We start from the raw sequence: 17,374 nt of genomic DNA, 5'->3' as shown, positions 1-17,374 counted from the left end.
TTGGGTTTTAAATGCATTTATAAATGAACAAACTTATAAGATGTTTTGAATAAGTTTATTGGGTAAAAACACTGAGACTGCACATACCTCTGCCAAGAAGCTCATTTAAGATGACTTGAATGAGAAAAAACATACATTTAATGATATATTTAATGCTTGTCGCTCCTTGGCAGAGGTAATTATTGGTCGAGAAAATCTGTATTTTGGGTTTTAAATGCATTTATAAATGAACAAACTTATAAGATGTTTTGAATAAGTTTATTGGGTAAAAACACTGAGACTGCACATACCTCTGCCAAGAAGCTCATTTAGGATGACTTGAATGAGAAAAAACATACATTTAATTATGTATTTAATGCTTGTCGCTCCTTGGCAGAGGTAATTATTGGTCAAGAAAATCTGTATTTTGGGTTTTAAATGCATTTATAAATGAACAAATTTATAAGATGTTTTGAATAAGTTTATTGGGTAAAAACACTGAGACTGCACATACCTCTGCCAAGAAGCTCATTTAGGATGACTTGAATGAGAAAAAAACATACATTTAATTATGTATTTAATGCTTGTCGCTCCTTGGCAGAGGTAATTATTGCTCGAGTAAATCTGTATTTTCAGTTTTACTAAATATATATATATATATATATATATATATATATTAATACATTTATATGAACAAACTTAAAGTGGCTCGACTGATTTTGTTTTACCTTTTATTTTTGAAACCCTTTCTTGTTGTAAATCACATCTTTTAATGTTTTTTTAATGACAAATTGAAGCTCAGTTAACCAACCTAGTTAAGCTAAACTGTTTCTATCACATTTGTTAAGAGGCTGCACTTAGTTTGAATAAAAAAAAAAAAATTTGATTGTGTATTTAATGCTTGTCGCTCCTTGGCAGAGGTAATTATTGCTCAAGTAAATCTGTATTTTGGGTTTTAAATGCATTTATAAATGAACAAACTTATAAGATATTTTGAATAACTGTGTTGGGTAAAAACACTGAGACTGCACATACCTCTGCCAAGAAGCTCATTTAAGATGACTTGAATGAGAAAAAAACATACATTTAATTATGTATTTAATGCTTGTCGCTCCTTGGCAGAGGTAATTATTGCTTGAGTAAATCTGTATTCTGGGTTTTAAATGCGTTTATAAATGAACAAACTTATAAGATATTTTGAATAAGTTTATTGGGAAAAAAACACTGAGACTGCACATACCTCTGCCAAGAAGCTCATTTAAGATGACTTGAATGAGAAAAAACATACATTTAATTATGTATTTAATGCTTGTCGCTCCTTGGCAGAGGTAATTATTGCTCGAGTAAATCTGTATTTTGGGTTTTAAATGCGTTTATAAGTGAACAAACTTATAAGATGTTTTGAATAAGTTTATTGGGAAAAAAACACTAAGACTGCACATACCTCTGCCAAGAAGCTCATTTAAGATGACTTGAATGAGAAAAAAGGTAAATTTAATTATGTATTTAATGCTTGTCGCTCCTTGGCAGAGGTAATTATTACTCGAGAAAATCTGTATTTTGGGTTTTAAATGCATTTATAAATGAACAAACTTATAAGATGTTTTGAATAAGTTTATTGGGTAAAAACACTGAGACTGCACATACCTCTGCCAAGAAGCTCATTTAAGATGACTTGAATGAGAAAAAACATACATTTAATTATGTATTTAATGCTTGTCGCTCCTTGGCAGAGGTAATTGTTGCTCGAGTAAATCTATGTTTTGGGTTTTAAATGCGTTTATAAATGAACAAACTTATAAGTTGTTTTGAATAAGTTTATTGGGTAAAAACACTGAGACTGCACATACCTCTGCCAAGAAGCTCATTTAAGATGACTTGAATGAGAAAAAAACATACATTTAATTATGTATTTAATGCTTGTCGCTCCTTGGCAGAGGTAATTATTGCACGAGAAAATCTGTATTTTGGGTTTTAAATGCGTTTATAAATGAACAAACTTATAAGATGTTTTGAATAAGTTTTTTGGTTAAAAAAAACCACTGAGACTGCACATACCTCTGCCAAGAAGCTCATTTAAGATGACTTGAATGAGAAAAAACGTACATTTAATTATGCGTTTAATGCTTGTCGCTCCTTGGCAGAGGTAATTATTGCTCGAGAAAATATGTATTTTGGGTTTTAAATGCGTTTATAAATTAACAAACTTATAAGATGTTTTGAATAAGTTTATTGGGAAATAAAACACTGAGACTGCACATACCTCTGCCAAGAAGCTCATTTAAGATGACTTGAATGAGAAAAAACATACATTTAATTATGTATTTAATGCTTGTCGCTCCTTGGCAGAGGTAATTATTGCTCGAGTAAATCTGTATTCTGGGTTTTAAATGCGTTTATAAATGAAAAAACTTATAAGATATTTTGAATAAGTTTATTGGGAAAAAAACACTGAGACTGCACATACCTCTGCCAAGAAGCTCATTTAAGATGACTTGAATGAGAAAAAACGTACATTTAAACATTTAATTATGTATTTAATGCTTGTCGCTCCTTGGCAGAGGTAATTATTGCTTGAGTAAATCTGTATTTTGGGTTTTAAATGCGTTTATAAATGAACAAACTTATAAGATGTTTTGAATACGTTTATTGGTAAAAAAAAAAAAAAAACACTGAGACTGCACATACCTCTGCCAAGAAGCTCATTTAAGATGACTTGAATGAGAAAAAACATACATTTAATGATGTATTTAATGCTTGTCGCTCCTTGGCAGAGGTAATTATTGCTCGAGTAAATCTGTATTTTGGGTTTTAAATGCGTTTATAAATTAACAAACTTATAAGATGTTTTGAATAAGTTTATTGGTAAAAAAAACACTGAGACTGCACATACCTCTGCCAAGAAGCTCATTTAAGATGACTTGAATGAGAAAAAACATACATTTAATTATGTATTTAATGCTTGTCGCTCCTTGGCAGAGGTAATTATTGCTCGAGTAAATCTGTATTTTGGGTTTTAAATGCGTTTATAAATGAACAAACTTATAAGATGTTTTGAATAAGTTTATTGGGTAAAAACACTGAGACTGCACATACCTCTGCCAAGAAGCTCATTTAAGATGACTTGAATGAGAAAAAAACATACATTTAATGATGTATTTAATGCTTGTCGCTCCTTGGCAGAGGTAATTATTGCTCGAGTAAATCTGTATTCTGGGTTTTAAATGCGTTTATAAATGAACAAACTTATAAGATGTTTTGAATAAGTTTATGGGGAAAAAAAACACTGAGACTGCACATACCTCTGCCAAGAAGCTCATTTAAGATGACTTGAATGAGAAAAAACATACATTTAATGATGTATTTAATGCTTGTCGCTCCTTGGCAGAGGTAATTATTGCCCGAGTAAATCTGTATTTTGGGTTTTAAATGTGTTTATAAATGAACAAACTTAAAGTGGCTCTACTGATTTTGTTTTACCTTTTCTTTTTTAAACCCTTTTTTTGTTGTAAATCACATATTTTAATATGTTTTTTTATTACTAATTTGAGTTTAGTTAACCAACCTAGTTAAGCTAAACTTTTTCTATCCCATTTGTTAAGAGGCTGCACTTAGTTTGAATAAAAAACATACATTGAATGATGTATTTAATGCTTGTCGCTCCTTGGCAGAGGTAATTATTGCTCAAGTAAATCTGTATTTTGGGTTTTAAATGCGTTTATAAATGAACAAACTTAAAGTGGCTCTACTGTTTTTTCAAAATCACATCTTTTAAAATGTTTTTCAAAGACTTATTTAAGCTTAGTTTACTAACCTAGTTAAACTAAACTGTTTCTTTCACATTTGTTAAGAGGCTGCACTTGGTTTTAATAAAAAAAAACAAAAAAACATTTGATTGAAAATGTGAAAATCCATTTCAGACTTAATGAGTCACTTCCCATTAAAGCTGCTCAGGATTAAGGAAGGACTCTCAGGAGTGTCGCTGCCGTCATTAACATTCCGCCCGTCGTACCTGAGCAGGGTTCTGGAGAGGGAGTGGTGCTTCCTGGGGCCGCGACGGGCAGCGCGCTGGCCCTTAATGGGCACCGTGTTAATCCGCTCAAAGTGAACCCTCCTGCTGCTGAGGCCAGGCAGGGGTGGGCACCGGAGGAGAGGAAGAAAAAGGGGGAGGAAGAAGGGGGGAAAAAAAGACAGACGGTGAAGAATAGGAAAGTGCAACTGGAGAAGGAGAAGCAAAGATTGTTAGTGAAAAGTAAGAAGAAAAAACAAGGGAAGGAATTGAAAAGTAGGTGAAGGTGAAAATATTCAATTTAACTGTTGAATGTCGTCACTATTTCTCGATTAATTCTGCTTTATTCAACCTTTCTGTTCATATTTAGAAGCTAAAAAAAACTGAATTTAAGTTATTTTTTAATAAGTATATTAAGTTCCTCATTTTTTATGACAGTTAAATAATCAGGACGAGGAAAAATAACAATAAAAGTATGATAAAATGACCATAACGTTTATAGATAGATAAGGATCAAATCAGGTGATATTGATTTAAAAAAAAAACAACTATATAATTAAGTTATTTTAATATATATTTTCATAAAAAAATAATATATGCAAAAAAGATTACAATATGACATAAAACAATTGATTTAAGTATTTTCCTTTTAATTCTTTTGATAGACACTGTTAATAAAGTCCTACAATAAATAATCTATTAAGAATTGGATTCTTATAATACAAATTTAAAACTTAAACTTAAAAATACTTTATTTAGTTGAAGGAGAAAAAAATATATATTTTTTATCTATTTAGAATTGAAATAGTGATCAATAATATTGGATTTTAAGTAAGCTGTCCAAAATTTCTACGTAGTCAGTTTTATATTTTAAATCTGACCTCATGGGGCCCCTGGGACACGCTTTCCACATTTTGGAAATCAATGAAGATTAAAAACTTTTTATTTAGTAAACTATTGTAAAATTTAACATGAAATGATAATCGTAATATATATATATATATATATATATATATATATATATATATTTAAATATAATAATAGTTTACTAAATAAAAACTAATTTATGACCGTTTTTAATCAAAACATTTTTTTAAAATAAAACCCACATAAAACATGAATTATTAAAAAAAATATATATATATATATACAGTATATATAATATATATGTTTATATATGTTTATTATATATAATAGTGTTTACTTATGTAAAACTCACATACATTTTCCCCTCATCATTTTGTAATATTTATTTTATGTAATTATACCTCAAGAAGTGAAGGATTGCATTTCAAAGTATAAGTAATAATGTATTTAACATAATAATTCAAAGATGAACAATCTAAACTTCAAAATATAGAATTCTGGTAAAACCATACAATTTATTGGGTAAAAGGTATATAATATAAAACTTTATATTTTAAAAAATTGAAAAAAGGAGAGAAAATAAACTTTCGGTGCAAAGGTTACATGAATAATAATAAACCATACAAGAAAAGCAACTTCAAATTGTACTTGTTTAAGTCAATAAGATCATTTTTAATAAGCGCTAAATTAAAGCTAGAAAAAAACTAACCAGTTCATCTTTAAGAGGAAGAGTCTTTAACCTGATTTTACCTCTTAATGGTTTGAGTGATGGACGACTGGCGTTGTAAGACAGGCCGCCGGCTGTCGAAGAAGTCCCTGGGCGGGGACTGGAGATGGGTGGTCTCCACCGGCATGCTGATGCTGCGAAGGAAGCCCTGCCTCTTCACCGGCTGCCAACAGACAAGGGACCAAGTGTTTGAGCGACAAGTTTTCCACAAGACGATCACCTGAGGCGCACCTGAACGAAAGTGGGAGGCTCGTCCAGGGACATCTGAGTCGTGGGAATGTCCAGTCGCAGCCATGGAGGCTTCTTCCTCTGCAGGCTGCTGGTGCTCTCCCGCCTCAGTTCAGCCATGTTCTCTGTCCCACCCCAGGCCTGCCAGCTAGAACACAAAAAACATTTTAAGGAACATTTTTTTTAAGAAGTTATGGTGTAATACCGCGTTCATACACAAGAGGGAGCTGAGGCGCCTTCTTTCACGTCAACTTGGGCGTCTACATATTTCCCTCTTACAATGAGAAAAAAAACCCACAAAAACGATCTCCAGCTGTTAAACTTTTCCACAGAAACCCTCCACAGAGCAATTTAAAGAAAATACAATACGCATTGGTTCTGGAAGTCGGTGGTTTTGAAACTAATCCCTTTAATTTTGGAGCATAAACCAAACCTTAAACCCCCTCAGTGGTTAAGAGTTGACCGGCTTCCAGATGAAATCCATCTAATGACTTGGTGTTTGTTTCGTTTAAAACAGCCGGGCTGACCACAGGTGGCGTACAACGCCGACGCTCTGGCCCGCATGATCGTCACCTCGCGGGTCCCAAACCTGGGAAGTCATTTCCTGTCCCTTTGTTCCCCGCAAAGGAACCCAACAGCCAATCTCTCACAGCCACTGAGATAACTCAACAAAATTAAACAAAATAAAACTCTTCGTGGGTTCTTGAGGGCCTCACTGAGTGGGACGGTATCATGGGCTCTGGTAACGCTGAGCTTAGAGCCGAACACAAACAGGTCACGTCCCATTCTTTTCGTGGCTCCAGAGTCGATTGCAACCACATGTTGTTCACGTACTTCGTGCACCGCAGGTTTCTGTTTTAGCACGAGCGATGATGGGAAGTGTTGTCAGCGGCGACGGAAGGGAAAAAAAAGGTCAGGCGGCAGCAAAGGTCAAACGCCGGCTTATTTTAATGCGAATGTCTCAGAAGCAGCAGGTGATTTTAAAAGAAGTGACAACTGTGACGGTTTAGATAGTGATCCAAGTGACAGGTTTTTTAAAAAGTTGCTTTTTAATTATTGTGTTAAAAAATGTCCTCTGACTGAGTATTCATAGATATTATGTTCTTTATTAGATTACAAATTGACTGAATTGACCATTAAAATAATATATCTTCTGTAAGATGGCTTTGACAAGGAAGGCGCCTCAAAATAAAATGTGAGATTATTTATTACGAGGTTGAATCCGAAGATGACGAATACATGTTGCTATCTTGAAATTGTGAGCATCCATAATCCAGTAACACGACACTTATTAAAGATATTTGTTATTTTATTTATCTCCATCATATATAAAAGCTTGGGCCCGGCACACATTCACTATATTATTCCTATTTTATGTTGTTTATTCACAGTAGCAATAAATGATGAAAATAATCGAGCCAACTGTTGCAGTGCATCATGGGAATATTTTATTTATTTTATTTTATTTTACTGACGGACATTTAATCAAAGACCTTTCTCAAACAATAAACTCAACTTCTGACCTTCACATGTCCGACTAGATTTGAGAAAAATGTATCACAAGAACCTAAAGCAGCAATACGTTAGATTTAAAATGTTGTTTATGGCTCCCCCCAGTGTTTTTCAGGGAAAAATGAATTAAAAAAATAGTCTATTTGTTACATAATGCTGCTTGAATTATTTATTCCACAAAGGTCGTTAAATAAATGTAATATTTTTTATCTATATTAGTTGTCATGACAAAGAGATACCAATGGAAAAAAGCTAAAATGTCATCTTGGACGGTGAACTTTATTATCACAGGTTTGCCTGATTTGATGTAGATTTCCACGTGTTGTTGTTATCGGAACATTTTCCTTCAAGGAATAATCTGACAGCCGGTGCACAACACCCAGCTACCCTCTGTTGCCCTCAGGCCAAACCGATTTTAAAGATTTTTTTGTTTCAAACATCAGAGTTCCTGATGTGCAACTCATAAGATTCAAATAAGCTCATTTACCAAGGCTTGGATTGAGGTTTCCTACCAAACATTGCTGCATGGAATTTAACCCTGTACTGAGGTATTAGTCTCTTATCAAACCTGCAGGCATCTGTTCTGTTGTCCTGCTGTCAAAGTTAAGCAGCTCCTTAAAATCACAAGTCTTGATAAAACATTTCATAAATAAGCTTTTTTATATTCTACAGGACATCTTCAATACCTTGTATAGGTAATAATATTGTATTTAATAAAGTGCATTTTAAATAATGGAGATTTATTTAATTTACAATTCACATGCAAATATTCATAGCGTTCAAACATTTTTTGTTACAACTAAACTCGCAAGATCCGAGCGATGACTGGGGACGAGAGGATACATTGACTAAAGCAGCTTTTAAAGCTGATGTTTGGCCATATTTTGGAAGCAGTTAAGTCTTCGTCAAGAGTCATGCGGTCTGTAACGTCAGAGTTAAGGAACTCGGGTAATACTTCAAATATATCATTGTTCTTACAGTTTTGCAGTCGTTGCACTTGTATCATAACACATATAGGGATGGGTACCAAGCTTCAGTTCTTTTGTGGCACCGACCGAAATACTTCAGTAGTACCGAGTATGTTAACATGCTTCACATTTCAATGCCAAATTTACCAGATTATAAGTATTGAATTTAATTGTTTTTACTGAACTTTACTTTTTTTTTTTTAAATTTGAAATTAAATTCTAAAATTAGGCCTTTTTTTTTTTCTTTTTTTTTTAAAAGGTGCTTAATTATACAGTATATATAATGAAAATTATTAGGTTTTTTCTCTGTAAGAAAACGAATTGAATTGGGATTTCACTTTGTACTCTATGTAATGTCTTTTTTATATTTTTGTTAAAATTAATTTTATGAAATTGGTATTGCGAAAAAGTTTATTCAGGAACCGGTATCAAAGATAAGGGTATTTTTGGACTATATATATGGCTCAGTAGCTCCTTAGATCATCTGGAACAAGATTAAAAAAGTAAATCAGAGAAAGATAGAAGCTTTTTTGAACCATATAAATACAATATCCTCGAGGCGATTGTTGCAGCATGTATAATTCAGGTTAGCATTCCATCTTGTTGATAAGACCACAATATATAGACTCATATCTTGCACTGTACACTCGTTTGCAACACAGCGAAAGGTTCAAGGCGAGTCCTCATCGAGGACAGATTGCACTTCATAGACCAAAAGACCTTCAGCAGCAGGAACATCCTTGAGAGATGGAGAAGCCGACTGAGTGAACGTTGGCAATAATCCAGGCTATTTGATTTGCTCCTTCGTGTTATCTTCTCATGGTCGAGTTCAATGCTCGTGGATGAAGGGACTTTTTAAAAACCACTTCAAGCCTCTAGCCCTTATCGTACCTTCCAGCAGTTTGTCTCTTTTCAGACCGCTATCTTGTATGCAAGCAATTTCACGCACGTTACCATTTCCCACATTATTTACATTCCCCGGTGATTTGAGACTCCTGTGATTCTATCAAAAATGTTTAGACTTGAAGATTGTTATCTCAGAGCAAGGGAGAAGAATCGCATCTAACCAATCCGTGCTACTAATGTGTCCTGCTTCCTGTTGTCCTTTTCTTGAGAAGACAAAACTTCCATCTTAGACACAATATCTCTGGTGGAGCCGTCACCAGGGCCACCCCTCCATGACGTCCCTCCAGGTGCACAAAGAGGTCCACCGGGTCCATAAAGACAGGGGTTGGACAGGCAGAACTAACTCCCTCTGTCTGGGGAGCACCAATCTCTTCCATTGTGTCCCCGACACAAACTCACTGAAGTTTTTTTCCGGCCGCATAATTTCATATAATTATTTGCTAAATGGTCTCCAGTCATGCAGAGAGAAGCCACTGGCTCGTGACAACAGACCATCTCACCGTCCCAGGTGAGGACAGAAGTGGAGGTTTTGTACAACTTCTTAGTACTCCAGTACTTTCAAGAGAGCCGTGACAATAAATCTAGCTTTCGCCGACAGCAGCCAAAGATGTAAAAGACTTGGCCGTCTTAAACTCTTGGGCTATGAAGCTGTCACGACGTTTGTTTAAGAAAAGCAAAGATTTAAGATTTAACTTTCAACTCCAGACTCAAATAACAGGATGGATTACAAATAAGCTTGTGTAAAAAGTTTTATTGTAACCACGGTAATGTATTTATAAGCTCGGACTTCCCATTGTTATGGTCGCAGAATAAGGAAATAATTGAGCGTTTTACTGCTAATATAAAGAGCTTTAGCTTTTCTCCAGGGATTTTCGATTATTTTGGACAATGTAAGTGGTTTTCAGAGCCTATTTGGAGTTTTTAGTATTGTTTTACTAAGATGAATATACCATTCTACTTGTACTATCATCTTTAGTCTCGTCTTGTTGTAATAATGTTTGAGTGTATTTTATAAACATCCATGTTGCATCCTATATTCAGGATGCTTTTTTTTTTATAATAAGATCTTGAAGTTAAGTTGAAACGATTAAAACTGGGACAAAAAAAAGTTTTTTAAATGGTATTAGGACAATTGATTTCAGGGTAATTTGTGAAGCAAATATTAGGTTTTTGTCTAATATTATATATATATATATAGTGTGTGGCATCGAGGCATCATGCAGCCAGTTTACTGTTTTTGTTAAAGTGTCGACCTAGTTAGGTAAGAATGAAATGAATTATTTTAACTTTTTTTAATAAAAATTGTCATAAATGGCTGAAATCTAAATGTAATTTCTGTGAGTATTTTCCTTTTTTTTTTCAAAAGTTATCATGATTACTTCAATTCTTATCTTTCTAAAAAACAATGAAATAATATACAATCAGAGGAAGTTTTAACCTAAACTTTTCTGGTACAATTATTTAAATCCTTACCTAAAACATTTGATCTTTGATCATATTAGGAAACTTTTTTTAACAGTCACATTTTGGCCCTTTTGGTCATTTAATTTCCCTCCCCTGAACTATAACAAAATGTATCTTATTATAATTTTTTCCTATTCGATTATTATTGTATGCTTCCTTTTTTACGGGGGGGCGAAATACAAAACTTTGCCTCGTCATAGATGAGCTGCTTAACCAAAAAAACTTTGCAAAGTAAAATATCTCTTGAACTAAACAAGATGCAACTGTTTAGTGAAGCTCATCCTGCTCCTGCTATTAAACATGCATCATAAATTAAACATGGACACTGCAGCACAAGCTGCTAGACCATGGAGATCCGGCGACTGTTTGATTTGCAAATCCATAAGTAACTAGTACGATGATACTAGTCGACTTCTACTCTCCGGGGCTGGTTCTAATCACACGGCGTGCCACGCACACATTCCGAACGATCCCTGGCTCAAACCGAGCTTTTAAAAAAAGGCAGAGCAGGAAACCACATGAAGAACTAACCATTACGGACAGGAGCTGGCTGGTTTCCGGGTACTGAGTGTTCTTCTCTATAGTGGAGGCGGCAGGCGGCCTCAGCCTTACTTGAGGGTGGGTGGCTGGTCAACCCGGACCCCCCGCTCGCTGCTCCTATAGCGAGGGGTTTGATGATGTACGACCTCATTAATGTAGGAAACCCTCTTTTATCGAGAAGAAGCCGCAACCCGTCTTTTCGCTCAATCCAGCCGCTGAGTCAGCGTTTATAGCCGATTAAATAATCATTAAAAACGACTTCACTTTGGAGGCGATTCCTCTTGCTGCAAAAGTCATGGCACAATAAAAATCTTGTTTGGGTTTCCCCATTCCCTAAAGGTTAGTCACCGCTCTACATTCTCCCACTATCCATTGTTTTTTGTGTCTCACCGCCTGCTGCAGGCGAACTGCGACGCTGCAAACAATGAAGGGAAACTACGCCGCTCACATGGAGCCTTACAAGCTTTTCCACTCTCTCAAGTATCCACAAGAGTTTGAAACGACAGAAGAAAAGTATGATTACAAAAATGAAACAAAAAGTTTCTAATTACTTTTAATTCCTGTTCCTCTTTTTTAAAAAGTGTATGGCTCGTGAAAGAGGAACTTGGTCTTTGGCGCCATTTTCCTATTAACCAGTAAAAGCACGCACGACCCATTTTTAAAAATGAAATTCCGTGCTGCATTTGATCTTTAAATAGAAAGTATTTAAAGATGAATCCATCTGCGAAAGAAGCGCTCAGTCGATAGTGCTTCTTCAAACAGACTTTTTAGAAGGACGCAATATAAAGAGCTACGATATAAACCCATGATGCAACTTTACAGATTTTTCTTCTTCTTTTATCTCGTGTTTCAGTTCAAACTAAAACATTATTTTGACACTTGGTTATGAATGAGAATCGTTCTTCTCCAAGGTCCTGTTTTTATTTTTTTTAAAAACATCTTCTCTTATCAGCTAAAAAAAATGGTTGGATGAATTAAAAAATGTTTGATTGGAAATGATAATTTGGTTGACTACATGTTTGTCGTAGTTTAAAATACTACATTTTTTGTGTATGTGTGTTTACAAAACAAATATGTGTAGGATCGTTTAAAAACTTAAACTAAAACTGGTGACAAGGACCAGATTATATTTAAATAAATACATTCAATTTTACCAGTTCAGTACTTCACATACGGAATAATTAACTACAAATAACGTTTTGTGTATGTTTCTTATACATAATTATAATGTATTAATTAGGTTGTATTTTTCAAATTTCAATCACAAAATAGTCATATTTTCATTAAAAAATAACATCATAATATGAAGTTAAATTGACTAGAAATTATTTTAATCTATGATATACTTTCAAAAAATACACTTAAAAAGTGTAGTATTTCTTTTCTAGTTATTCTGTGTAATCCTTACAAAATGCGCTGTATTCGTTTTAATATAAAGAAAAAACCTTTGCTTTAAAATGTTTCTCATGCTTTTTAAAAAGTAATACAATGTAGGAATCCAACACCTTACATGGAGGTAATATGGATTTAAATTGTTCTTGTACTGGGTGTGTATTGGCAAGAATTGGCGATATAATGCATATCACGATACAGGAGCAACAATACGATCTATTGTGAGATATTTTGATAATGTAGGAACTTGGATCTATTTGTAATATTGTTTGACGAACAAGAAAGTTATATTAAAGTTTATTTATTTTAGTGATTCGATTATATACGTTTGGGTTTTTGCCATTCAGGGCCACCGTAGCGGCAGTGCATGAGTGCCATACGAGTGAATACATAAGTGTTTTAATTTAAAACTTGAGTTTATTAAGACCTACCTAAATTAGCACCTATTTAACTAATATAATTGGATCATAATCTGGCTGAAAAGCTTGTTAATGTGAATAGAATTGGGAGTCTTGCCACTAATAGAAAACAGTTTTCACGTGTTTCATATTTTCCAGTGGTTTTCGCAGCACTCCTACACACATAATCGCCGATTGTTGCAACAAATGAAGCTGTGTGTGTGTGTGTGTGTGTGTGTGTGTGTGTGTGTGTGTGTGTGTCGCTGCTCTGCCCGTCACACTGCCAGACAACAGCCCGTGAGCGACACAAGTGAAGGACGCAGCCGTCCGATTGGACCCTCGCGACATGTGACCGCCCGTCACAGCAAACCAGGATGACATTAAAAACACAGACACGCACAGACGGCAGAAATATCTGGTCACAGCTGACCCCCTTGAGATCGAGTGTCAGAGTGGGTGGTGGAGAGGGTAGTGGAGAGGGTGGTGGAGAAGGTGGTGGAGAGGGTGGTGGAGAGGGTGGTGGAGAAGGTGGTGGAGAGGGTGGTGGAGAAGGTGGTGGAGAAGGTGGTGGAAAGGGTGGTGGAGAAGGTGGTGGAGAGGGTGGTGGAGAGGGTGGTGGAGAAGGTGGTGGAGAGGGTGGTGGAGAGGGTGGTGGAGAAGGTGGTGGAGAGGGTGGTGGAGAGGGTGGTGGAGAAGGTGGTGGAGAGGGTGGTGGAGAAGGTGGTGGAGAAGGTGGTGGAAAGGGTGGTGGAGAAGGTGGTGGAAAGGGTGGTGGAGAGGGTGGTGGAGAGGGTGGTGGAGAGGGTGGTGGAGAAGGTGGTGGAGAGGGTGGTGGAGAAGGTGGTGGAGAGGGTGGTGGAGAGGGTGGTGGAAAGGGTGGTGGAGAGGGTGGTGGAGAGGGTGGTGGAAAGGGTGGTGGAGAGGGTGGTGGAGAGGGTGGTGGAGAAGGTGGTGGAGAGGGTGGTGGAGAGGGTGGTGGAGAAGGTGGTGGAGAGGGTGGTGGAGAAGGTGGTGGAGAAGGTGGTGGAGAGGGTGGTGGAGAGGGTGGTGGAGAGGGTGGTGGAGAGGGTGGTGGAGAGGGTGCGCACGAGTGGGGAAACCTGTGGCCCAGAAGGGTGGAGCAGCCTCTTCCAACCCTTTTTTCCACTAACCTGCACCTTCAGTGTTTTTTTTTTTTTTTTTAAATGATGCATTCTTAACGGCTGAGATCTTCAGAACACAATGATGGTTGTGTGTCTTGTAAGTGTGGCTCTCGCTGTCACATCAGTGTTTACAAAATGAGTGCCAGAGACATGAATAGATCATGAAAGTAAAAAACGCCCTGTGGCTCAACGTGGTTTATTAATAGAATATTTTTGCTGCGGGTTGAAACATCAGACAAACAATATTTAAAAAAATAATAATACCTTGCCTGAGATAAAGGACAAACTTGTTTTGAAAAATATCAAATGTTGCCTGGATCGATATATTGGATTTTTGTCAATATCCTGTCAGCACAACGAAGACGGTATTCATAACCGGGATGTGTGACAATAAAAAGAGAAAAAAAAAAGGAGAACCTGCTTCACTTATCAGTCACAGTCACACCTCTTCAGGCAGTGCAATATCCTCCGCAGGAAATAAAGGAGTGAAAATGTGGTGTCATACAAAGTTTAATTACTTTTATACTGAACAGTGAGAAGAAGAAATGTGTTTCTTTTGAGGAAAAACATATAATGGTGGTAATTATTTAAGAAACGTCCACAAAAAAATTGTGTTTACAGTTAAAGTTTAATACTTTTATTGTAGAGTTAAGGCTTCCGTGGCACATAATTTAACAGTAAGTAAGTAAGTTTTATTTATTTATCTTTATTATTTAATAATATGCTTTACTTTGGATTTTTGCCAAATAGTCCAAATGGTTTATTTGGATGCAGGATGACATATAAAGCCGTTATTATTATATTATTACTATTATTATTATGAGATGCTATCTTGGCTCCGACCAAAATAATCCAGAGGACACTGATAAGAAATATGTGCTGGTCCAATGATGGTTCCAAATGAAGCTAAGTCCAATGCTAACGCTAACAAAAATGATCATTTTTAACATAGCATATAGCATAGTGGCGACAAGATCTGTATCAATTCCTATGAGCAATTGTAAAGAATAAATGAGTTAAGAAACATATAAAGTAATACATAAAAAACAAATATAAACCAAATTATTGATTCTGCAGATTAAATATGAATCAAAAAGGGCTTTGAAATATATAAATAAAAAAATATGCCATCCGTCGATGAAGAGATCTTTAAGATTGGGCTGAAGTTCTGAGCTATTTTTATTCTGGTCCAGACTCTCGTGTTGCGTCAAGTGTTTAATGTTGGATTTCGAGACGCCTGTGAAAAGTCAGACGCTCTCAAAGTATGAAGGAAGAACAGAAAGAATCTAAAGTATTTCAATTATGAACTCAAACTCGTTGACCTCGGCGCTAACCTTCATCAACGTGCTCTTATCTCAAAGAAAACCGTGAGATTTTCCAACCATTTTTTTTTTTTTTTTTTTTGCCAAAAAGGCAGAATTTCAAAACACCATGTCAATTTGGCTTCTAAATAATTCAACCCGTCTTTGCAGGTGAATTATTTACAACACCGTTCAGGAGCATAGGAACGAAGACAGAGGTCTCCTTCACAGTGGTGTTTTAATCTTGTTAAAGAACATCCCAGTGGAACCTGGAAGAAGGTCTTTCTCCAGACTCTGGGACTGTGTCTTGTCTCTCGACGCCGTGTGGCGCTCGTAATCTTGAGGAAGCAGGTGACAAAGGGAAGTCTGTGCCCACGACAGTATCGTGTGGTCACACCCAAGTTAAGTCAACTCACGGTGAACTCCTCGCTTTCGGGGAAAAAAAAAAGAGGTAGATAAGGGGTTAATTATACACACACTGCAGCTGCAAGACCTCAGATGTGAGGGTTTATCTTCTCCGGGCCGTTCACTTAAAAAAAGAATCCCCGGGCCAACCCCACAGTGGGAAAAACCCAGAGGCTCCTGTAATCTGGATCACACCTCCACAGTGTTTGTGGCAGGAACTAGACTAATTACTAAGGGTGAGTGGGAGCTACCTGGTAAAAACTACCATTCAACAAAACACACTGTGAAAAGATTGAAACCTGGTAGAAAAAAACTGCAACAATCACGGTCGTGAATCTGAAACTTATGGTCCTTGGGGCAAAATCTGGGCCAACCAACCGAGTCATTTTATGAAAATCAAAATCAACAAATTGATCAGTTTAATGTTGAAACAGTGACCTATACTCAGTCTATTGTTAGAGATAAGATAATGGATGAAAAAACAATAAAACTAGAGGGTTTTTTTGGTGAAGGACAATGAATTGAGCCGAAAAAAGAAAAGACAATATTCTCCAACGTCCTGTTAAATAAAAATATATAATGGATATAAACAAAACAATGACTTGGACTGCTTTAAGATTTTGGCCCCTTGAGTTTTGCCCCTCTGGGTTAGGATTTAAATTTTGTTAATATTACATTCCGTACTCAAAACTAAAGTAGTATAACATTGTTACAAGAGGACCAGGGACAAACTACTTTAAAAGAAAACTAAAAAATTAAAAGAATACTACATTTTTTCTTGCCAAAATTACATTTACAATATTTTAAATGTTTACACTTTGTCTGAATTATTTTCTGTCAGTATTATTTTGGGTTTAACTTTGAAAATTCTACCAGATAACGCTGCATTCTGGCAGTTCCATTTCAAATGGATTGTGGGTAACTAAGTTCTGATACGGTGTGAGAATGTTGACAATCACAATCGTGACAATATTTTAAAATACATTTGGATATGAGACAAAAAAGATTATCTGGTAATAATGACACCAAAACCAAAAAGAAAATCTATGTTTTTTTTATCATGGTTACTCCCGATTATTTTAGAACCACTACAAAGTATCAGTACTCATCCCATAAAAAATCAGAATCCACAGTGTCATGCCTTAATCTGAATTTTTGCTGAGACTGCGCAGCCCCGCTGTTAAAATAAACGAGAGGACTTCTGGACAATAACAATGGACGTCCACTATCCACGGCGCTCCGGATTGTCCCGAGACTGCACACAAGGGTGTCATTGTCTGAGTGAGGTTTGACATTCTCCTCCTGAAGAGAGTAAGAATCTAAGAGACAGTGTTCCCCGACATGCCACAGACATTAAAATAGTTTCCAGCATGATATCAGACTAAATCCGAGCCTACAAAAGAGTACATTGTAGGCTCCCGATCGGACTGGGGTTCATTGTGATGGCGGTATAAGAAAAGAGCAGTATACGTTCCTTCTGCCGTCAATTGGAAACGCCGGCGTGAGCGGATTCCCGACTTAAAGGAAAAATTCGGC

At 36.0% G+C, this 17,374-nt stretch overlaps 1 protein-coding gene across 2 annotated transcripts in view; it reads right to left on the bottom strand.

Annotated features, from left to right (window-relative positions):
* rhbdf1a (rhomboid 5 homolog 1a (Drosophila)) overlaps positions 1–17,374 on the bottom strand; it is a 45,273-nt gene that overhangs the window by 14,652 nt on the left and 13,247 nt on the right. The window contains exons 2-4 of one of the 2 annotated variants that reach the window (XM_087809756.1): positions 5,814–5,958; positions 5,606–5,745; positions 3,992–4,099 (exon numbers count right to left, since the gene is read on the bottom strand). In XM_087809756.1, coding sequence (XP_087665882.1) covers positions 3,992–4,099; positions 5,606–5,745; positions 5,814–5,930 — 365 coding nt within the window. In that variant the 5' untranslated portion in view covers positions 5,931–5,958. The remainder of the gene's footprint in view (positions 1–3,991; positions 4,100–5,605; positions 5,746–5,813; positions 5,959–17,374) is intronic. The other variant, XM_087809757.1, reaches the window with a different exon arrangement.

The sequence above is a fragment of the Callionymus lyra genome, chromosome 15 (genome assembly GCF_982586985.1).
Source record: "Callionymus lyra chromosome 15, fCalLyr1.hap1.1, whole genome shotgun sequence".
Lineage (NCBI taxonomy): Eukaryota > Metazoa > Chordata > Actinopteri > Syngnathiformes > Callionymidae > Callionymus > Callionymus lyra.
The sequence above is the reverse complement of the archived record's forward strand: the minus strand, read 5'-3'. Positions and strand labels throughout refer to the sequence as shown.